We start from the raw sequence: 24,253 nt of genomic DNA on the forward strand, positions 1-24,253 counted from the left end.
TAATCAATAGGTTGTAGGAGCATAACTCATAAAAGGCAAAATCCCTAGAATAAGAATAATCTTCATACTCCCAAGTTTTTGTGTAGTAGGGACAAAATGATTTACAAATTACCCATTGTCCCTCAGATAGAGATATTCTTAATACAAAAGCAGCATCCTGAAGACATGAAAAATCCCCTGATGTAAGGAGGATGAAGGTGGAGAAAATGCCAGTGCCTTTGTTCTTTAAGAGCTAGAAGATAACTTTCTAAATAATTTGCTTCAATTTTCCCCAATCACAGTTAAAATGGGGAAAGAACTTATCTAGGATCACATATGTAGCTGGTAACTCAGGCAGGATTGGAATCCAGGTCCTCTGCCTCTCAAATCATCCAAAAGGATCCCCCAATCAATAGGCCCAAACTTGATATGCAACTTTATATAGGAAGGGGACTCTGCATGATTTTAGTTATAAACTACATGGACCTTGAAGACCCTGCAGGGTAAGAAGAACATTAACCAAGTTCTTGCTCTTCTGTACTGAACTTCAGTCTTCAAAAATTCTGGGGCTTCACTAGGTGCATCTGCTCTCCATCAGTGCAGTTCACATGCCTTAAACAGCCTTTGTGAGTTTTTTTGGTCAATAAGGCCATACTATAGGAAAGGCTGACTCCTGAAAGCTGGACTTTTAAAAAGCACTAGACCAACAATGTCTAGACATCATAAATGGGCAATCCATTCCCAAGCCCATACAAAAAAACTTCCCCGAAAGATAGTATTTGCCAGACACATGTCCTTTGCCCAAATGAGCCAATGAAACCATTTCCTTTTCAAATCATGGGGAATTTGGGTGAATCCAATGATTTTAAATCACCCAAGATAATCAACAATGACTATGCCATTTATCCAAAAGACTCTTGGGATAGGGAAAGCAGGAGAAGAGAGAGGAAATGAGAAGGAAGGCAAAGGGTAAAAAAAGAGCAGTAGAATCATGAATTGGCAAAGTCTCAGGTTGGAAGCTGCCTTGCAAAGCATCGTTGGTATTTTATAGGCCATGGAGTCCAACCTCTTATTTCACTCTTGAGGAAACTGAGAAAAAGTCCCGAATCACCGGGAAGTGTTTGAGGCAGGATTTGAACTCAGTTCTTCCTCCAGTGCTATTCGCAACATCCAATGACCTTATACTTATTGGTGAACATAAACCCTGAGGTCGTCACATAGGAATTGTCTTCCCACACCCTCTTGGTCTATATACATAATTCTTACTCAACTTAGTGGGTGTATGGTACAATCTGACCACACACAAACTGTACTGCCCCACTGATTCTGGGTAAAATTTCTGCTTCATTCTTGAGAGACCCTAGTACCTACTGGGTTGATAAGCATACTATCAATAGAATGTTGGTATTCAAAAGTTGCACTTTGACTTTCATGGAAAACCTGGTACCAGCCTTAATTCTGTAACTCCTGAAGTGATCCGGCTCTCTCCTACTAGTCAGATCTTGGCTCCACACACTGTTGGCTGCAATTTTCAAAGGTTCATTAGGGCTAGAAGGCTGGGACTGGAATCAGAGGGCTAGGACATGTAGCTTGGATTTCCTCTTAATTACCTCTGTGTCCTTGGGCAGCCCGTTGATTTTTTCTAGGCCTCAGTTTCCCTGTATGCAAAAAGAATAGACAGCCCCAAAGAGGCCAAGACCAGACAACCTGGTCCTTTCTGACTTGACAGTCCTGGGATCTTCCACTCAGTATGTCTAGGGATCCTGTCCTCAGCCTTGAAGACTGATGTGAAGGTCACAAGCCCAGTCCCAGCTGAAGATTGTCTCTTCCCTTGAGATGTGACCCAAGTGGGAGCACTGGAAAGGGTCAAACCAGCAGCTGAGGGGAGGCTCTGTTTAAAGCCCCTGGCGCCCTCCCAGAGAAAGGGAATGGCAACTCAGAAGCCCAGCCTTTGATAAAGCCGTGCATTGAGGCTGCTCAGTCTTTAGAAACTGTCAGCATCTGGTCAGCTCCAGGTAATTAGCCACTGCTGTAGGCCCACTGCCCTTCCACCAATTAGAACCATCATGAGGTGGGGAAGGAGGTCAGAGAAATGGTGCAAGAAGTTAGACACCTCACTGAAAACACTTGGAGAAACTCACTTTGTTTTGTTCCTCTATCTCTGCTTCTCTGTGTTTCTGTGTGTCTATCTCTATTTTTCTGTGCCTCTGTCTCTGTTTTTCCTCTCTCTGTCCTTCCCTCCCTCCTTTCTCTGTCTGTTTCTGTCTGTCTGTCTCTCTCACTCTCGCTCTCTCTCTATGTATGTGTTTGTGTGTCTGTCTGTCTCTCTCTCTCTCTCTCTCTCTCTCTCTCTCTCTCTCCCCAGTGTTATTTACTTCATTGTGATTCGAACCATCTGGATTAAGAGCAAAACCCATGATAAGATCATCTCCAATTGCTCTGGTAAGTCTCCAGTCCTGCTTCCACATTCTGAATTCTGAATTTGTTTTACTACTTTGACAAAAGTTTTCCTCCTTAAATGTGGGACATTGGGGATCTCTAAGGTCACAGACTCTTTGGCTGCTTTCTTTAGAGAGGCACAGTAGGAAGGTTTGGCTTCAAATCTTGCCTCCCACATTAGCAGAAGACCTGGCAAGTCTTCTATCTTCTCAGGACTCTGGACAGCTCTCAAGGTCTTTAAATCACAATAAGAGCTAATCTCCTGGATGTTCCTCCATCTGGAGGTCCTTGGAAATCAATGAGATCACATCTCCCCATTGGTAAGCATGACCCACAGAGTTCAGCCAAGGAAAGAAACCTTGGGATGGAAACAAATGAACAAACTTTAAAAACCATCACACGCTTAAGAGGATCTGTTACTAGATTTTTCAATGCTTTGTTTGGACCCACAGAACAAAAAATTAAATAGGGCCCCCATCTCAATCACACCTACTGCATAGTGTAAGGCATTCCCAAACCCTCTCTCTGCTCTGCCTTGGTACAGAGTTTGGTCAATGGAGATGAAGCAGTGAAAGCCATCACAGTCTCTGCTCTTCCACCACTGGCTCCTGTTCCCATAAGGCAATATACCTTGAGATTAAAGGCTGTAAGAACCTTTAAAACATTGCACTGGGTGGCAGCCAGCATGGAATTCTACCATTTCTCACCAACTGCATGACCTCTCCTTAAGAATGGAGACTTTTGAAGAACTTCAAAAGAGAAATTATAAAGAAACCAATGCTTTCTAATCCCCAGAGAGCCAACTTAATCTCATAATATAGTGATTAAGAGTGTTAAATCCCTTCCTTTCCTTATTTCCTAATTGCCTTCCTTTCCTTCCTTTTTTCCTTCCTTCCTTCCTTCCCTCTTCTTTCCTTCCCTCCTTCGTCTCTGGGTCATTGATGGCTGAGAGTGAGCATAAATAGCAATCATTTCTGGTTTGGCGTCAGAAACCCTGAGGGTCTTCCACTTCCAGATTGACTTTACTTTTTGGACTAGATAAAAAAGCCATTCTTTGTCTCACTTCTAACTTAATCCTTAATGAGGATGGGCATTTCCTCAGTCAAACTGAGACCTGGGAAAGACCACCTTAAAATGCTCAGGTTTCCCCTGCATCCAGTTTTCTTTCCAATCATCTTGCTCTATAATTTGCCATTGGACCCAGATGGCTCTGGAGGAGAAAGTAAGGCAGGTCTCCCTCACTTAAATCCAATTCACTTGCATGTCATGGTATCACCTCCTTGACATCATGGTGGTCTTTGAAAATGAAGGATGAACAACAAACAAATGGACAAGTCATTGCTTTTAAATTTTTTCCAGAAAGGATAAGTAAATGATTGCTCAGGACCGTTCAGCTAGAAATTCTCTGGGGCAAGAATTGACCCCCCCCCAAGATTGCCACATTGTATCCTCTTATGTCCCACTATGTCCTGCTGAAACCATGTTACCGGCTTGGGAATCACACCTGAATGCAACCAGAAGGGAAGGAGCACTTGTGCTGCCGGTATCTCTCCCATTGGCTCAGTTTCTAGTCAGACTCCATTGGATTTCCCATGTTGAGCAGCCCCTTCTTTAAAGAGGAGCCAGGAACATGTGACAGTTTAGGGTCTTGAGTTGCCAAGGCCAGCTGGCCACATGGAAAAGCAGCTCTGGCTTAGTCAGCTCTGAGACTAAGTTTTCCACCAGGAGGCCAGTGCCCAGGTAGCCTTTGGACCTTCGGGGCAGCTAATGCATTCTGACAGCTGCTTTGACCGCTGATCAAGCAGCTCAGTCCCCACAAGGAGAGGAAATAATCCCTTTACTCTCCCAATAATGGAGAGCTGCTGCTTTAGGATTCTCTGTCTTATAAAGAAATTTCTTCCAATGGCAAAAGCCTTTCTTTCTCGGCAGGGATTCTGATGAATGGGCTCTTCAGAGATTTCAGGGCCAGCTCAAGGGACAGGTATCTGATGAAATCAGCCCCAGTTTTGATGTGGAAAGAGATGGCAGTTTTCATTTTAAGCGGATTTTAATCCACCCCTGTCGTTTTAGTAAATCCACCCTAAAAGACAAACTAAGCTACAAGAAATCTCAGGGCTTAGGAATTCACCTGCTCTCCCGGGCTGGCCATAGCAGAGCCTCCCAAGAAAGCAGGAGCCTTCCTACCACCAAGGGGAAGATAATGACATTTTTCTGAGCTTTTTTTTGTTACCCTGCACGGGTAACAATTGTGTTCCTCTGGCATTGTGTGGTGATCAGCCACAACTTTTTACCTTTTTGTACCCTAGATTTTGGGGCTGTGGTTTGTCACCTATGAATCCTTTCTCTTAATCATGGTTTAAATGCATAAAATGAAATACATGGAATTAGAAAGGGAACTGATTAGATTGAAATACAGTGATCAAAATATATTTTTAAAAGTCAAGTTCAGAACCCCTACAAAGTATTTTTTTTTCATTTCACCCAGACAGTTGTTAGTCCTTCACTCACCCTGGTTAGTCAGAGAGAAAGCAGGTCTGCTACATGTTTATAAAGAAATTCGGCTTACCTTCAAATCAACAAATGAAGATTCTGCAAGCAGGGACTCTGCTGAACAATCCAGATCACAAATGAACACTAAAGAGAATCCCAAAACCCAGAGAGATTTATTGCTTGTGATCATCCAGTGAGTAAATGCTGGAGGCAGGAATGGAACCCAGGTCTCCTAGATTCAAAGTCTTCCATCTCCCACTTCCCTGAGGCTTTCCCTGATCTTCCCCCAGATGCTAGTGACCTTCCATAAAATTACCATATATTTAGATAGTTGATTTAAAGGCAAGAGGCTGTGAAATTGGAAACACTTTGGTTTCATTTATATCCCATCTCAGTCACGTCCAGACTCTGTGACTCTGGGCAAGTCACTCATCCTCTCAGTGACCCAGATGACATTAAGTTTTTATTTTTACTAAGGCAACTTGGCTTAAGTGACTTGCCCAGGGTCACACAGGAGGTATTATGTCTGAAGCCAAATTTGAATTTGGGTCCTCTTGACTTCAGGGCTGGTGCTCTATCCATTGCCCCAACTAGCTGCCCCATAAAACTATTTCAGAAAGAGAACCTACCTGGCCTGATGTAGAGAGGTTCCTCACCCAGGAGTGTATGATTGAAATGATAGGTTAAATCCCTCTCCTATTTACTGAGGTGTATGTATATGCATATGCATATATGTGTGCATGTATACATATTTATGTACATACCCCACATTTCATATAAATACGTATAAAATTCAGAAACACTTATTTTAGACATGTTCATATATGTCCCAGTTTCCCCTCTTGATGGCAGGAAAAATTTTAGTTTTATCTTTGTTCCCCAAAACAAAGCCCAGTATTCAGTAGGAGCTTAATAAATGCTGGTTGCATTGAGTTTAGCTGGTTGTAACTACTTGGCTCATGGAATCTTCATAATTATCTTTTGATATGAGTAATACAAATATTGTCTTCATTTTACAAATGAAGTAAAAAATGAAAAAAAAATGAAGTTCCTGTCATGAACTCCATGTGTTTGTTCCCAGGAGCATTTGCCATTCCAATGCCAGCTGCTCCAATGCTACAATGGCAGCCTTTGTCAAGTGACAAAGTGAGACTTTGCTGGAGGGGAAGACTCTCAACACTCTGCATCATCTTCATTTGAATCAATGGGCAAACAGAACTTTTATTAAGAGCCAATTGATGTAGCTTTGCAACACATGCTTGGTGCTTCATAATTTATTAAATTTAGTTCAGTTCAGCAATCACTTATGAAGTGCCTGCTTGGGACCCAGAACTGAACCAGATGCTAAGGATCAAAAGGGGAAAAACTATTGGAAGGAAAAAACTTAACCAAAAAAAAAAAAAAAACCTGACCTCAAAGAACTTAAATTCTACTAAGGCGAGAAAACATGTACACAGAGAAGCAAATAGAAAATAAATAGAAATTGAGTTATTATAGGAAGTTTATTGAGTCGTTTGTCACATCCAACAACATGTACACAGACAAATGGAAAATAAATAGAAAAAAAATCTGAGTAATTATAGGGGGCTCATTGTTGAATGGGTTCAGTCATGTCCAACAACATGTACACAAGACAAACAAAAAATAAACTCAGTAGTTGTAGGGGGCTTATTGTTGTATCCAACTCTTCTGACCCCATTTGGAGATTTCTTGGCAAAGATCGTTGAGTGAGGGATTTAGCTCCCAGAGAAGTGGGAGATGGAAGACTTTGAATCTAGTGAGCCATTTTTTCTGCAGCCCATTTTATATCACAGAGATGTTTACCCTGAAACAGGGTTTAGTGACCTGTCCAAGATTGATGTCTGAGGCGGCACTTGAACCTCACAAAGATGAGGCAGTCTTAACTAATTTCAGGTCCATCACTCCATGCACCGTGAGGCTTAGTAGCCCCAGCTATAAGAGATATCACAAGTGGAAGTGTCAGTAAAAGGGGCTCCTGGGAAGTGACTTATATTAGAAGAGGCCAAGGGAAGGAGATAGAACAATCTTGGTGTGGGGTACAACCTGAGTGAATGAAAGGAGATGGGAGATGCACTTGTGTTCAGGAAACCTCAAATTGGCCAGTTGGACTGGAAGGTTAAATATTGGGGCAGGGCGGAGGGGACGATCTATCCAGAGGGGCAGCTTTTGGAGGCTTTCAAGTACCAACTGAAGCTGTGATCAGAAGCCACTAAGGGTTGTGGAGCAGACCACTAACGTGGTTATAATGTGGTTTAGGATGATGAACTCAGTACCTGGGGGTGGAGAGGAAGGATATTGAACTGATGTTAAACAAACTGAACCAGAAGAGTTGTCCCCATGGATCTAGATTTAACCCATTGACCTGTCAGATCCTGAGACTTATTTCATCTCAAGTTTGATTTCCTCTTTCCCCCTCTCCTATCCAGAGAAAAAAATATGTTCCCGCTACAACCGAGGACTCATCTCAAGAGCAAAAATCAAAGCCATCAAGTATAGCATCGTTATCATTTTTGGTAAGTAAACCACCTGAGGGCTTTGGAGACCTATGGTGGCGGGTCCGTTTTTTAGTCATAATATAATTCGTCATGATCCCATTTGGGGTTTTCTCAGCCAAGATAATGAAGTAGTTTGCTGTTTTCTTATCCAGTTCATTTTACAGATGAGGAAACTAAGGCAGACAGGGTAAACTAAGGCAGACAGGGTTAAGTGCCTGGTCCAGGGTCCCCCCAGCTGGGAAGTGTCTGGATTTGAACTTGGTCTTCCTGACTTAAGACCCTGCACTCTACCCATCACATAGAAGCTCAAATTTGGGACCTACTTTATGTAAATTTCAATGGTAAAGATGGAGGGAAGAGAGCTACTGATGAAGAATGGCATACAAGGGAGCACAAAGCTTTCTGTAGAAATGAAGAGAAATTATCAGAACATATTCTCCATGAATATTTTAGTAAACATTTTACTGGGAAGTATTTTTTAAGATTAGGAGAGCAAAGAATCCTTTGTTTAAATTCTTAATACATGGTTAGATTTTTAGAGATTATCCTGGTAGAATATTATTCCCATTAACTAGCACTGAGTGCTTACTGTTCAATTCTGGGAATCCATTGGCAAGCAGGCAGAAAGGCATTCCCCATTATCCTAATGGGAAAAGACATCACATAAAAGGTAGGTGCCCAAACTGGGGAGGAAGGAAGGCAGGATGGGGATAAGGGATGAAATCCCTGAGCAGGAGCAGAGTAGACATAGTCCAGGGGGGTGAGTCCAGAGGACAGGAAGACCCTAAAATGGTGATCTGGGAAAAAACTAGCCAATCCAGGAGGCCATGGGGCTTGCCAGAATGAGGAGTCTAGAATGGGTGGAGGGAGTTTCCAAGGTACAGAGGGTTCTGGGACATGGCCCAGTGGGAAGAGAGCTGCAACTGCATCCTGGAAAATCTCAAATTCCCCCCCTGATAGTCTTTCCTAGCACATTAAGTCTTAAATTTAGCTTCTTGGGAACCTGTTTGATGAAGTATTGCCCAGGGCCACCCAGCCAGTGCCCATCTTCCCAGCTTCCCACTATCCATGTCCCCAATTCTCTTTTTTTTCATGTTTCTAATCCTATTCCACCTTTCCTCCTCCTCATCCCCACTCCTGTACTTACTTCCCTTCCAAAAGGACATAAAGATTGTCATTGCCAATAAAGCCCGAAATTAGGTATAGATCCTGAGCACTGCCATGGGGCTGGGAGGCATGGGCAGTGCTTCCTCCCAAGCTGGCAGGCCCCTCACTTCTGCTCTTCAACCATGCTCCAGTCTCTGGGGCCTGATACCTGAGCAGGTAGTACTGTCCTTGGCTATAGGATCCTCTGGGCCCCAGCCCCCTTCCCTTCGTGCTAACTCGTGACTTCTTACTCAAGTGGGAAGTTCCTCCTTATGGTTCTGACTGAAAACTCGAGCCCCAACTATGTGTAAATAGCCAAGCCAGGCTTTTTGAATATGGAGAGTTGGTGCTCTCTTTCCTAATGTAAGAATAACATGGAAGGAGCCAGGATTCCATACCTGGAGGGCCAAGAGATGAGGGGAAGGGAAGCAGGACTCCAAATGGGGTGGGGGGAGCACTCCAGGACCCTCTTTTCTACCTATGTCAGTTATTCTCCATCTTTATTGGGTTTTTAGAGCACTTGGATCCTAGAGACTCCCAGCATGCTCCCCTCCTAGCATTAGACCCTTTTCAGCCTCAAAAGACAATGGGTAAATGTTGACTTGACCATACAGTGGAGAGGGGAGGAGTCTGGGAAAAGTGATGCCAAAGGAGGCAAAACAGAAAAGAGGTGGAAAAACATGACCCAATTCTAAAAGCTGATCTGAAGGAGCAAACATTTATATTCTTCCAAGGTTTCAAGGCTTTTTATCAGAGGTCCCTGCAGCATATAAAAGGCTTTCTCTCCTAGACAGTGGCAGACCTGGATACAGCTTCCCTGGGAATTGAGTTAGAAATGCACAGACTTCTAAATACTCCCATCGCAGAGCTGGAAAGGGATCCTGAAGGCCCTGACCCTTTAGTCAGAAAACAAGGCTGGGGGTGGGCAGAGGACAACACAGCTTGGACGTTTCTAAGCCAATAGTAAGCCGCGTGTGTAGAATGACACTGCACCTCACATTTAAACAAAGATTTAAGGTGTGTGGTGGGCTTTGCCACCAAGAACCCTATGAACAGCTATTGCATCAATAAGAACCCCATTTTATAGATGAGGAAACCAAGGGTCAGAGACAAAGGAACTCAGCCAAGGTCCCAAATGGTAGCAGAGCCATCCCTTGATCCTGACTCAAGGAGGAATCAATCCATCCCTGAAAAAGCATCAAGCCAGCCAAACCTGTCACCCCTACCTAGAGAGGCTGTGACTGGTAAGCTCCAGAGTGCTGAGAATCAGTAAGACTAATGCAGGTTGGATACATGCCCCAAAGTCTGGGACCAACATGGCCAATCCTCAAGAACCTCAATATGGGGTTATTTAATGGGTGATGGGTCCAGGTTAGAAACAGAGAAGCTTGCAATTGCTGACTGATTGATCCTGGGGGAGTCAAGGAGGCCCAGTCTAAACCAAATAGTTCTTACCTTTCAGCCACTTAAATTCTTAACAAAGAGATCATATGGCCACATGAGCTAGATCAGAGACAGATGAATACACATGTATATGCACACACAATACACACAGGCACATGCACACCAAAGAGAATCTGGGATGAGTAAGAGGGAAGCAGACACTTTGGGAGTCGGAGAATTAGAAGGTGCCTTGGGAACCACGCAGTCCCAGGCCTTTCACTTCAGAGAGGAGGTACTTGGAGTCCCAGGAAGGTTAAATGGTGTGTCTGAGGTCCTGCGGCTGGGTAGGTACATGTCAGAGCCACAAGTGAAGCATCAATTTTGACTCCAAATCCAGTTGTGGTTCCAGGAAAACACAACCACTTCATGATGTGAAGAGGGTTTGTTATTTGATTCTATTTTGCACGGTCTGAGGGAAAAGTACAATATGCCACAGAAAGAAAAAAGTGTAAAGGAGACATCCTTCTGAGAGCAGACAATCTGATGTACAAATCTCATCTGCTTTTCAAGGTGAATGGTGGAAGTTGCCTGAGTCCCAGAAAGATCACTGCAAACAGTTCTTAAACTGGAAATCAGGCAAGCATTGGGCCTGGGGATAGGCTCTTAATCAGTTACTATGAGATCAGGTGGGGGTTGTACCAAAATCCAAGGGGCTGAGACAAAGGGAAAAAGCAACTATAGGAAAGTTAAGGCCAGTAGGTCAGCACTAGACCAGAAGGCAGGTGACAGAAAGACCTGAGGACTTGATTTGTCCCATGTGCTCTTTACTGGTGGTTGGTTTGAAAGTTAGGCCCACCACAGGCCCAACCCTGTGGTGAGACACTGTCATGAACAGGACTGAGGTCCACCATGCTCTTTCTGACTCAGTTACATCAATATGCCCTTAACCCAGAAGGATGTCAAAGATCTTTGCCTGTTGACTTATTCCAAAGCAGTTAAATGCCAGCTCATGTTCCCTTGCTTTAATCAACAAAGGAAATTGAAATGTAAAAAATACACCATTTTCCTCTCTCCCTCCTTCCCTCCTCCTCCTTTCTTTCTCTTTCTTCTCTCTCTCTCTCTCTCTCTCTCTCTCTCTCTCTCTCTCACACACACACACACACACACACACACACACACACACTGCAATGTCATGAGTATTTAAAGCACTTTGACTTCCATAGCACTTTGGACAATGAAAACTGAGGAGCCTTTAAGAAGGCAGGACTTCATGTCCTAAAAGCATTCACCAGCCTGGGAACAACAAGCACACTGGCAAAAAAACAACTTGCCAGTATCCTGAAAGTCCTGATTCTGTGATCCTGTTTCTTACCCCCACATACACACTTGCACATTATATCAACAATCTGAAAGTTGAAATAATTTTTCTCTGTGGAGCTTTTCTTCTGAGACTCCAGAAGAGCTTGATCATTTTACTTAAAGCTGTATTATATGTGTATCCCACGTTGATCTAACCCTAGGATTATAACTAAGGTGGGACAATCAGGTTTTGACCCAGAGTACTGAAATTTAGCTCTTATAGTGCTTGCAACCTTTCACCAGTTTCAAAACAACTGAGCCTAGCACCCACTTAATAAGGAAATTGGTGTCTGAACCCCAAATGAGTTCTGCACAGATCTGATCCTCCCAAATATGCATAAATAGAAACACGATTAAACCAAGCCTCATTAATTCTGAATACCTGAGAGTCAGAAGCAGTAAGATTATCTTAAATCTAGTGAAAAGTCTAAATAACAAATGTTATTTACATAGATCACTGAGCCTGATAGAGCTACTTACTCTCCAATCATACTGAGAGGCCAATTCCTGCTTTCCTGTCCTATGCAGCTCTTTTCCACTGCTTCCCATAAATGGGACACGAGTTTATGCTGGTCTCTCTCTTGTCACTGCATAGATATCAGTGGAACATATGGGTTGTCCATCTGCTGTCCCTAGCTCTCATTGTGTTAAATATTATTGGGTTTTTTAAAAAATTCATGTGTTTTTATTTTGTTCAAGCTTGTAATCAGGGGGAGAAAGTTTCTGCCCAGTGGAAAATTTTAGGGAGTTGCTTTATGGATAGGTAGTCTGTATTTATATCTAAGATATCATTTGCTTAGAAAGGCTTGAGATTTGTTAAAAACACACACACACAATTTTAATCTTCATAGGAAAGGCCCTTGAGGATTTGAATGGAGGTGAGGAAACTTGTAGCTGTATTATGTTTTAAATGAGGATGTGTACTCTTATTTTACTCTTGTGGAGAGATTGGTTTTAAGCTCCTTAACAATCAAAGGCTTCAAGTTAGCACATTTACAGAAAACAAATGCTTCCCCATACTTTGTTCCAGTCAAACCCACTACCTTGTTCTTTTTCCAAAGCCCTTCATTTCTCAACATCCACACCTTTGTACCACGCCAGTTCTGCCACTTACTACCTTAGTGACTTAGGCAAGTCTCATTTCCTCAGTTTCCTCCTCTGTGAAAAGAGGGGATTGGACTGGGTTACTTCTCAGCTCCCTTCCACTCAAGGCTGGGATGATATACCACTTCACTCACTGGTTTGTGGAATCCATAACTGTCTCCAAAGCTGGGCCACGTTGCTACTTCCTACTCAAGCCCTTTCAGACACAAATTCCCTCTGCCTCCAAAATAACCAGTATCCATAACCTATACATACATATACACACACGAATGTATGTGTGTGTTGTGTCTAGATACATTTGTGTATGTTTTGTTTCCATAATATACAAGCTCCCCAAGAACAGAGACTATTTGGCCACCGTCTTTGGCCATCACTTCCTAGCATGATGTGACAATTGCTTTAATATGTACAATGTGTAATTGCTTTAATACTCACTGATGGATTGAATGATTTGTACCCAGAATATTTGTGTTCAGATGCCCAATTCTGCCATTTACTACTTTTGTAATTTAGGTCTCATTTCCTGAATTTCCTACCTTGTGAAAGGAGGGGATTACACTGGGTGACTCCTAAGCCCCCCTCCACTCCAAATCTGTTATTTATGGAGACTTGCTTGTCCAAACATGAGGAATTAAATCCTCAATTCCTTTCATATCTCGGAATCGTACTTGTCCTCTGACAAGTTCAGTTCTTGGCAAATTTTTACTAATGGGGTCTGATTAGTTTCAGAACCTGGGCTCAAAAGCCCAAGGCATACTTCATGCTAGAGAAAAGATTGACCATATAGATCATTGCAAAGTTTCTGAATGAATTGGTCGTCCACAGGAAGGACCCTTTCGAGAAGGTGAGGCCATATCCAGGCCATGAACTAAAGAGAGTCTGGCTGGGGATCTGCAAGCCAATTTTAAACATTCATCCCATTTTTGCCACTTCTCTTTCTTTTCAGCGTTTGTGATCTGCTGGAGTCCTTACTTCCTCTTTGATATTCTGGACAACTTCAGCCTCCTCCCCAAGACTAAAGAGCGTTTCTATGCCTCTGTGATCATCCAAAACCTGCCAGTCCTGAACAGTGCCATCAACCCCCTCATCTTCTGCCTCTTCAATAACAGCCTCTGTCACCCGTGCAGGTCAGACAATGGTACCTTGGCTTGCTGGGCCCTTCATTTGGCGGCTTCAACCCTATCATTAGCCTTATTGGAGCTCCCTGTGTGATTAGGGCATCCCCATTTTACAAATAAGGAAACCCAGGCTCAGAGATAAGTGACTACCTCCAAGTCACTCTGAATAAGGGGCAGAACCAAGGATTGGAACCACCTGCGTACCTACAACTCCTGTCTACAAGGACTTCCCATCAAAGATGCTGCTCCTGGCCCTCTGGTTACCGAGAAACTAGGAGTTGAGGGGGAATGTAAAGGAAGACTAGATTTAGATTAAAGCTCTGTGTTCAAAACTCTGCTCTCCAAAGCTCAGCTCAAGTACTATCTTTCTGAGTGAGGTCTATTTGACTCCCATAGCTGCCAGGGACTCTGAATTTCTATCTATACTCATGTACTGTAAAATGTAAGCCTCTTGTAGTCATAAGAGAGTCTTGGTTTTAAAAGACCTTAGAATTCATCATATCCAATTGCCTTGTTTTACAAATGGGGAAACTGAGGCTCAGAGAGAGAGCTTGGGATCCCATATCTGGGATAAGAATCAAACCCAAAACTTCTAACTTGACCCCAAGGACCTCAGCCTTTATATTATCCCTAAGCTAAGAGAGAGCTAGCTATTGGGACAGGATGTGGCTAAATAAATCTCCAGCCTCTGGTTTGAGAAAGGAAAGAGAATGTGGTGACAGACCAGGTTGAGGTACATAAGAAAGGTCTGAGATTGATGCTAGATGGAGCCCTTCCAAAATCAAAGTCCTTTGAGGGCCAAGGACTGTCTGATTCGGGTCACCATCTCCACTGCATAACCTAATGCCCTGCATATAGTAAGTGCTTACCGAATGAAGGAATGAGTGAATGAATGAATTTGTGTCTTCTCGATCATGCCACATCTCTCCGGGCCTCCGTTATCCTGTAGAATCAGACTATCTAGGATTAAAGCCCATCTTCCGCCTTTACTGCCTCTGTGACTGACCTCGGACAGGTTAATTTACTTCCTGATGACTCAAGTCTGCTCCTCTGTACAATGAGGCAGTTGCACTAGAGTAGGGTCTCTTGAGGCTTTTCCAGTCTGAGAGGGGGTTGAATTTGGTGACCTCTGAAATCTCTTCCATCTCTAAATGTGTGATTTTAGTATTCTCTGTCTGTCCCACAGATAAAATTCGTGTCTATTTTCTCACTTTACTTTCTCCAGGGAAAGAAAAAATATTCGAGGGACTTTCCAAGAAAAAACAGAGAGGTATGAGATGCACATCAGGCCCAAGCCAGAATTCATTTAGCAAGAAGCCTGAGGGGAGAAACGGGGCTCAGTCAGGCAAACTGGCCATTTCCCTCATCAGAAGCCCAGGAGCCCTCCACCATCCCTCCCATCATGCAAAAGAAGATGCATGTCTCCAATGTGAAACAGCCTGGCTGGATCGACAAGGCTTGTATTCAAATGTGGCTCTGTGGCCCGGTTGCCAGTATGAGGCAGCACAATTCCTGGAAGTCACAGGAAAAAGAGCCAGACTTCCTCCCATTCTGAGGAACCCTTTAATTGGCCTTTCGGCCATCATACTTCCCCTTCAACCGATCAGGGGCAGGGCAGAAAGGAGAGAAGAAAGGTGGAAAAGTTGGAAAGATGAAGCAAAAAAGGGAAGAAGCCAGGCTGGAAATCAAGTGGGGTTTGAGCAGTTCGTTATTTTATGAGACCTCAACAACCATCTTTCAACAGCCATGGCCTAAGAATGGTTGATCTAAATGAAAGCCTTGATTCGTTTACATCGAAGGATTGTCAATCTCATCTCCTAGATAACCTTGGCTTGGAGCTACAAGGCAAAAGCCGTAATAACTTGTTCTGCCGGCCGTTGATGTTGGAAAGGAGCAGGACTTTGAACTAAGGACCTAGGACCATGCCCATGGGCAACTAAGAATTAAGCCTGTACTTGCCAGGGGAAAAGAGCAAAAAAGTCAGAGAGGATTGTGGGAAAGGAGTCTCAGGGTTGGTATAAAAAGGCAATTGGACCTTGCCAGAGCTGGAAAAGAAGCAGATTTCAGAGTGTGTCTCTCACCATCCCCATTCTCCAGAAGGAGCACTCCCACTGCTTTGGGTTCCTTCTCCCAATGTCTGAGGGAAGCTTTCCCTTAGCCTCTGACTGAGCTGCCTGGCTCCCTGTCAGCACTTCCTCCTCCGGGACCTTCTCTCCCAAAGCCCACGCTTCTTTCTGCCGTACGTTGCTTGTCAACCCTTGTTGTACCCATCCAGAGATTTGCTCTCATCACCCTGATCCAAGTGGGACATGGTTAAGTATTGGGGAAGAGTTGTTTAATCCCTTATTGTCAGATTCCTTCCCTCCAAGGAAATGGAGCAAACACGGCTCGGTTATGTATAGATCTCCACCTACGGGCACAAGGACCAGCTTTTATTTTTAGCGTTGCACGAATTCCTGACATTAAAGTGTCCTTGGCACAAGCCTCCTCCCCAGCATTCAGCACTTAAATCTTCTCCTCATGCTGCCGTGAGACTGGAGTCATTAAAATGTTGGACATATTTTAATAGCACTCTGGACCTTATTACGGCATCAGCCCCAGGGTGCCCTATTTAAGGTCACGGTGCCATTTCTACCACGAGCTCCTCTTGTCGCATCTGTGCACAGGGGAAAAACAACCCCTTCGTCTAAAATTGGAGTCATCAGCCACCATCTGCCCAGTGGGGTTTTGCTAAATTTGAAAAATCTGAGGCTAGTTTTCAGTTTTTCCAACTCATGGAGACCAGTTGGATGGACTTGGGTGACCCCACTGGCGTGGAGTAGCTTTTGTTTATTAATGAGCACTGCCCACCCTCAGACTGGAGATCATGGCTCTCCATAACAGATGCACAGAGGCTTTTTCAAAACCTTTGCAGGAATCCGGGCCAATTAACAATCAAGGTCTGGAACCGTACCGGGGACTGGCAAGTCCGAGACGTGCTTGTTCTGCCTTCACCCCGAGCGCAGAAGTCCCCCAGCTCAGCAAAGTTCCCACTGCAAATGGCCTTTCCTGCCTACCTCGGTGATGGGTGGGCTCTGCGAGTCAGTGAGTCTTCTGGAGCGTGTTGCCTGCCACAGATAAAGTCGACCATTGTTACAGTTGCTGTTCCTAAAACACTATAGCGGCTATCGCTACGGAGCAAGGAGTGGTGAACAAGACAAGCGCACGGGATTCTATGATAAACTGCCTGGTTAAAATGGACTTTGTGGAGTCCCAGATTGTGGAAGTCTACTTTGTTTGATGAACTAATGGGGGAAATAGCCGCATGTAAGAGCCCAGCCTTGGGACTCCATCAAGCTAGATCCCAACCACCTTAAGGCTTAGTGGTTCATCTGATCATATTTTAATAGGGGAAGGGACCCTAGACTCATTTTTTTCCAGTGTGGAAATTGAAGCTTGGTCACATGGGAAATAATGGAAGAGTTGGGTGATGGACCCAGCGGTGCCCACCCCAAACTCAAGGTTCTTCCCACAGTGTCGTTCTGCAGTGTGTAAATCATAAAGCTATTCAAGGGGTGGAGAGGGATGGTGATTTTCTTGTGGTGTGTCAGGTCATACAGTGCCAGAAAAGGACCAGAACCCTGGTCATCCCAACTCTTAAGTCTAGCATTTGACCCGATACATTGCGCAGTATTTTTTAACTTGTACTTGCAAGCTTAATCTGTTTAATCTATTAATAAAGAGCAATTCTCTGCAGGTTCTAGTGTTCAAGAGTAACCTGAGAAATAAGAAATGGGACTTGTCAGGCAATATCAGAAGTTGGGACGGAACCTAGCTTCCAGGAAAGCTTTCTCCCCACTACCCCACCCTGCCTCTTGCCAAAATAATAATGGAAATGCTTTGAATTTTAATTTAGGAGAAGACACCAATTCCTCTGCTGTTCACCAGCTGTAGCCAGTCACGTAGCCTCTCTTGGGGCCAGTTGCCTCATCTGTGAATTAAAGGTATTGCCACCTCTATCTAAAACCAGAGGTTAGACTGAGATCTTTTTAGTTCTCAGCACTAAGATTTATAATTTCATTGGCTAAAGATGTCTTGAAAATGAGACTCTTGAGATCTTTTCTGAAGATCTTGTTCCAATTACTTTACATTCTGTTACCATTCAGTTCAATCTACTAAAGCTCTATTTAGCACCTGCTGTGTCCACATGGATGAGTAGCTACAAATGTCAAAGAGAAAGCTAACAGTTGGCATATTCAAGAAAAGCTTTCTGCAACCAGTGGTACCCAAGCTCAACCTTGCAGGAAGCTCGGGACTGTAACCATGGCCCTGAGGTGTCACGGTAAGCTGGAAAACAATGTGCCAAACGCTGTCTTGCCCATCCATGGGATGGTCTCTGAGATAAGGTTATAATTATATCTTGAAGATACTTTTGAGTCTTCAGAGAAAATGAGTGTCAAATTGGGCAGTGTCCCAAAAGGAAGGTTGGAAGAGAGTGGAAGTGGGAGTGAAGTACAAGGCTCTTGAGCAATATTAAGACGCTGACCTCCTGCATCCAGCATTCAAACAAGGCTTTCACAACAGCTCCTAATTTCAAAGCTAGAACATTCATCTAACAAAGCAAATGGATTGGAGTCAAGTTCACAAAAACACATGCTTTGTTTTCAGAGAAGCAAATTACAGGAGAATGGAAAAATCTATTCCGTTTATCAGGCTATGTTAGACATAATTTAATTGAATTTTAGTTTTGCCAATGCCCCACACTTATTTTCCCCAAAAAATACCTTTAATTTGTGGTTATTTAAGGGGAAAGACATCCTAAAAAATAGAGCCTTGAAGCGCTTGACAAGTTATTTTGATCAATTTTATTACTCAAATATTTTGAACAATTTGTCTTTAAATTATTCCAGATCTTTTAGGCTATCTCTGGGGTACAGTGGCAGAAGGACTACACTTGGATTTAGATTCAAATCTAGCCTGCCTCTGTTTTCTCATCTGTAAAATGGGAGTAATAACTTCCACATAAAGTGCAATGCTCTCACCTCTGACAGCCCAGTTAGGTGAAGCCAAGCAAGCATCAAACTCTTCTGGAGCAGAAAGACACTTGACTTTCAATGTGAGACTTGGCAGGGTTTGTGACCTATAAAAATTACCTTGAAGAACCAGAGGTCATCTCTACCACAGTGAGGTACCCAAAGAGAAGTTTAGTGGAAGAATTCATGTTGTGCACATATAACATATGTACTACACAGATACACTCCATACACATATTGCACATACACCCATATACAGACATTATATGTAATCATCTATATCACAGATACCTATATACACATATTGCAGATAACTACACATCACACCTGTATACACACCTATATAGACATTACATATATCCACCTACATCACACAAATACCTATAAACACATTGTGTAGATCCACCTATATGCAATCACACAGATAACACCGATTACATAGATGCAAGTTTGTTGTGAGGCTCCAAAGTCGAGTGCTTTTCAAAGCTTAAAATATTATGCAAATGTCAGTGATTGTTATGGAAACTCCCTTCAGTGATGCAGGTAGCCATCCCCACTCCTTTGTCCTGTGGGACTGCTGTCCATGTCCTGTGCAGGATCCCCTACCCACACCCGACATGTTCCTCTGGTGGTTCTTTCACACAGCTTCGGATTGGTCTCTCCCTCCCTCTGTTACACCCAAGGCGCCAGCGGTGCTGGGCCACCGGCTGCTGCCACCCACCAGACACCTTCCTGCAGTGACTTGGGTCATCTACAATTCGTCATTCTTCCGAGATGACGTCACACAATCTGCGACCATCTGGCACCTTCCATAAGCAACCTCCTTTGCTAAATTAAAATCCAGACTGTCTTGAGATTTCTTTCAGAATGGCCCCATTGCTCTAGGACGTTCATCGCCATCAAATCACAAGCTGATGGAGAGGAAATAAACAGATTGGGGAAGAAGCTCCAACAATCGTTCATTGCATGAGAATAAAAAACGAATGAAATAGGGACCTGAAGAGACAGCGCCATTCAAATGAGAAATGACAGTTCAGATTTCATTAAAGCCACAGTCACTCAAAAGCATTGCATAGGCTTCTGCTAACAAGTTCCTTCCCTAGGTTAGTGAATGAAGCCAGATGGGGTGGGCGACACAGGCCATCGGGCCGCCAGTGATCCTGAGTCTGGTGACTCGGGCTCCAGATCTGGGAGCTGCTGGGAGTGAGCCACTGGGCATCTACATTGAGCTCAGCAGTCAGCGGAGGAGAACCTTGGGAGGGAGGGGAATGAATCAGCCCAGATGGTGACTGGACTACGTCCACATTTTGTGCTGATTGGCCAAACCCAACCCTGACCTTCCAAGTGGGGCAAAGTAGGGAGACCCAGGCTTATTACCACTCAAGTTTCAAAGAAATGGGAGAAAGTGTTGGATTTGGGGTTGGGTGGGGTTTTGCTATTTTACTCTTTGACAAGTCATTGAACCTCTCTAAATCTCAAGTTCTTATTACATCAAGAGGTGGATCCCTTCTAAGTCCCAGAATCCCATGATTCTGAAGACTGATGATGAAACTGACTGACTTAGCAACCCCAGGACCTACGCCCAAGATGGAATTCACTGTTGGTGAATCTGCTCTCTTCTCTGCCATTGTTGTCATTGCCTTTTTCTCTTTTCTTCCTCCTCCTTTCTCTTCCTCCTCTTTTCTTCCTTCTTCCTTCCTCATCTTCCTCCTTCCCTTCTTCACTCATTAAAATGGAGCCCCTAATCACTGTTTGCCAAGTGTACCGTGGACAAAGAGAAGCACAGTGATAAAGGTCATAGTTTGACAGAAAAACAGATTTAGAGCTAGTAGGAACCTTACAATCCTTCTAGTCCAAATTCCCTCATTCAACAGAGGATAAAGTTGAGACTGGGTCCCCTGGGTGAGTGTCAGAATCAGGATTCAAACCCAGGCCCAAATCCAGTATTCTTAACCCCTGTGCCAAACAGCCTCTTGAAAAGATTGAGGAAGGAGCAGAGCTTGGGACAGCCACAGCAATATTCAGAACAAGTGAAAAATTCAAGAAATTAATAGTGTATACACTCACTCTATTTCCTCCCTGGTGTGTCGTCCAACCTTGAATCTGCTGCCGTTTCTCTGACCTGTCTTCCCCAAAGCCAGGCTATCTATTAAGACCATATGATTCTCTTAGCCACAATCCTTCCCCACCCCACCCACCTGCCTTCAATGATTTGTTGAGCACACTCAACAAATTGGCTAAGAGCCAATCTCAAAAGAACATTCAATGGAAGGTGGGGAAAACTAGGCATAAACTAACCATGGAAAATGATTCATCGTCATTAATTTACAGATCAGATGGCCCCCGCTTTGTCAGCAAGGAGAGAGGCCGGGATTAGGGATCTGATAAAGTGGGTGTTTTACACAAGCCTGTCTAGGAGTGAGTTTGCAGACATTCATGCTATCTCATGATAGGTGATTGTTAAATTTTCCTTGTGAGCATTGTACCTCAGAAATCAACAAATATTAAAAAAATGTGTTTTGCTGTTTTGCTGGTGATAGACGTAGCAAAGTGGCTTAACAGATAAAGTTCTGGACCTGAAATTGGGAAGACCTGAATTCAAAGCCAGTCTCACACACTTACTTGTGTGACCCTGGGCAAGTCACTTCAATAAACATTTATTGAGTACCTATTATGTGCCAAGCACCATGTGGACAATAACCCTACTATGTACCAGGCATATGAGTAAAGTGAATAATAACCCTCCCTCTCAGGTTATTATGAGGATCATACAAGTTATAAAACACTTACCACAATGCCTGGCACATAGTAGGTACTGTTCCCCTTTTCCTCTGATGGAGAAAATACAGCAGATTAAATTTAAAAGTAAGCGGCATATGCAATTTTTTTCAGTGAGTCAATTTTTAAACATTTACTACCATAGTTCCAAGTGGACGCCAGTGGGTTTCCTCCTCTGACGTTGTTGCCAATTATCAGGGTGGTATGAGAAATGGGCATTTCAAGCATGAATTGGAAGTTCCAGACACAAAAGATAGCAGAGAAGAGTAAAGGGGGACAGGTAGGAACGGGTGTCTAAAATAAGCTTCATTTCTCAGGGGCTCTCCCTAAGAGGACCGTTTTGTTTCTATCACATATGGGCAAGACATATTATCTCTCAGAGTCGTTTCCTCAATAAAATGACACAAAAAGACCTGTTTATAGCATCCCCACGAGTGGTCTCTCATGGTTCCTTGTATGTGATCCCGTGTGTTGTGTACATAGATAGAGCTGTGGCTCCTCATTCAAAGGAAAGACTCCCAAGAAGAAATGGAGAGAGAGAGGGTTCAGGAGACAAGGACGGGCTTGGAAGAGAGCCCGCAGAGCCCCAGGCATGTAAGGAGGAATGGCACCACAACATGCCCCTTGCCTCTCTGTGCCTGTACCCCAGACACCCCTGAGCACCGACTTCTTGAGCAAAATCGTGCTGTCATTAAGCTGAGATTCCTCTTGTTTTCCAGTTGAACTCCTGCCTCTTGTGTATCCTTCTGCCTAAACTGATCTGTATCATCTCTCTACTTACTGAATCACTGCCTGCTTCAATAAATATGTTTGCTTGCTATGAATTCTTGTCTTTTCTCAGGGAAAGAGAAGCCGGCCTGAGCAGGAGGAAGCTCTTACCAGCCAGGGTGGGACAAATTTCCCGAGCCAAGTCACCAAAAAGTGTCAGTTTTGCCCTCAACCCCCAAAACCATCATATCTGGTGAATACAAATATCTGGCATGAAACAGATATAATTTTAGCCCTCTATTCCCCTTGAAGAGCAAAAAAAGAAGAAAGGAAATGATCACCTAGTCACAGCCATCCTTAGTCTCCACAAGAGGAACTCCGGTCTCTGCAGAAATGGCATCTGGTATCCCACATCAGAGAACCTTGCTCCCACTCCCAGGGCCCTTGGGAGCCAGTGTAAATTTCTACATGAATTGTTGTAAGGCTCAAGTGAAAAAATATTATGTGTCATACCTGCATCGCTATGGAAACAAGACTGACTTTTATTGGCTGGATTGTTTTCCCGGAGAGCTTCTGGGAGGAAGAGGCAGAAAATGACCACAAACGGCCATTTTCCCTGATTGTTACCTTGTGGAGGAGGAACTGGGTCCCTTTCTCCTTCCTCCGGATTCTTATTCTCAGACTTGGAGACTTTAGAGCAGGTTCCTATCGACCCTTGAGCCCCACCTGGATGAGACTTGGAGGAGAGAGGAAGGACCCGTCTTTTCCCTCATTTGCCTACTGAGAGTGACTTGTATCTCCCTTAAACTGGCAGGTGATTTCCTTTCCCTTCACAAGAAAGCTGAGCTCAGGGGAAGTAGCTAAATTGGCCTCTATAATCAGCAGCTCTGACTGATTCTGATCTGAACTATTCACCTACCATTAGTCACTGGCCTTTCCTTTCTATAGTTTCCTTCCCCATTAAATATATAAAAAGAAAATCTGGCAGCCACTAATCCTTGTTAAATGTCTAATGCCTGGAGAGTTAGAGATTTGATGGAAGGCTTGGATCTGGGAAGAAGGAAAAGCCTTCCCAGCCTCTGTCAGAGGGTCAGAAAGTAATTCTGTTCCAAAGTCACAAAGGTGATGGAGGCGTAGATCAGGATAGACACCCCCCACCAAGAGCCAGCGTTTATCCAAAAACAGGCGAGTCTAAAACAGAAAAACAAATGAAAGAAATATAATTGGAGCCCTGGACCTAGTAGAGATAAGGCCTTGAAAAGGAGAAGTAGGAAAAAATAAGGAAAGGGGAATCAGCATTATTTTATTATTATCTTACCCTTAGATTCTTTACAGGGGAAGACCCTTCCCTTTCTATTAAACCTAATATATGAAAGGAGGGAAGTTATAGCAATACGTGAGATTTCCCCCATAAAATGCTTCTCCCCTTTCCTCTCCATTTGTTAAACAATCTGCTTTCTGTCATATATAAAGCATTTTGCAAAGCTGATAGCCATTCCCTAATATGTTATGAATGATTATAATTTGAAAAATATGGCAAAGATAGTCATGGCTGGGAAGGCTTCCCAAGAGAGGCAGAAGGGGACCTCTAAAGGACAAGGTGTTATTTGGGAGATGGGTGATCGAGGGGAGGGCTGGTGTTCCAGACAAGAGGTCCAGCAGACAGAATAAGCAAAGGTAGAGAGATGGGACAGAAAGAAGAAATTTCTCCCCTTCAAAGGCAAGGAGAGACCAGAAGGCAGCTGATCCAGGGTCAGGGGACCAGAATTCTTATTCTGCTTCTAACTCTTGCTATGTGGATGACCTCATTCCTGCCCTCTGGCCTGGAGCACTCATAGGTTAATGACTTGCCAAGGGCACCCAGCCAGAAAATGCTCAAGACAGAATTTGAAACACTGGTTTCCCCTGACTGCATTAAAATTCCCATCTACCCCCTTGTTTCTCAGGTCAGCTTTCTTTCCTTGCTATCAGATCTCTCCTCCTTTATTAAAACAAATAAACTCTCTCCATCCTACTGGTTTACTCCAAATTCAGTTGAATTCCTTCCAGACCCAACCCCACTTTTTTTGTTCCTCATATCCCTTCAAACCAGGTTTATCTATTCTATCACTGGGAATTCCCTCAAGATAATGTCAATTCCCAGATGACTCATAATAGTCATAATTATTATTATTGGTAGTTATTGTTGTTGTTATCCAGGATGCAGCATAGGATAGGATAA

General features: G+C 43.6%; 1 protein-coding gene across 2 annotated transcripts in view; it reads left to right on the top strand.

Annotated features, from left to right (window-relative positions):
* NPSR1 (neuropeptide S receptor 1) overlaps positions 1-17,269 on the top strand; it is a 157,061-nt gene extending 139,792 nt beyond the window's left edge. For both annotated transcript variants that reach the window (XM_003762318.2, XM_012543531.2), the window contains 4 exons: positions 2,345-2,421; positions 7,356-7,442; positions 13,363-13,543; positions 14,760-17,269. In XM_003762318.2, the coding sequence (XP_003762366.1) occupies positions 2,345-2,421; positions 7,356-7,442; positions 13,363-13,543; positions 14,760-14,844 (430 nt within the window). In that variant the 3' untranslated portion in view covers positions 14,845-17,269. The remainder of the gene's footprint in view (positions 1-2,344; positions 2,422-7,355; positions 7,443-13,362; positions 13,544-14,759) is intronic.
* The last annotated feature ends 6,984 nt before the right edge of the window (positions 17,270-24,253 follow it).

This window comes from Sarcophilus harrisii, chromosome 1 (genome assembly GCF_902635505.1).
Source record: "Sarcophilus harrisii chromosome 1, mSarHar1.11, whole genome shotgun sequence".
In the NCBI taxonomy this organism is placed as follows: domain Eukaryota; kingdom Metazoa; phylum Chordata; class Mammalia; order Dasyuromorphia; family Dasyuridae; genus Sarcophilus; species Sarcophilus harrisii.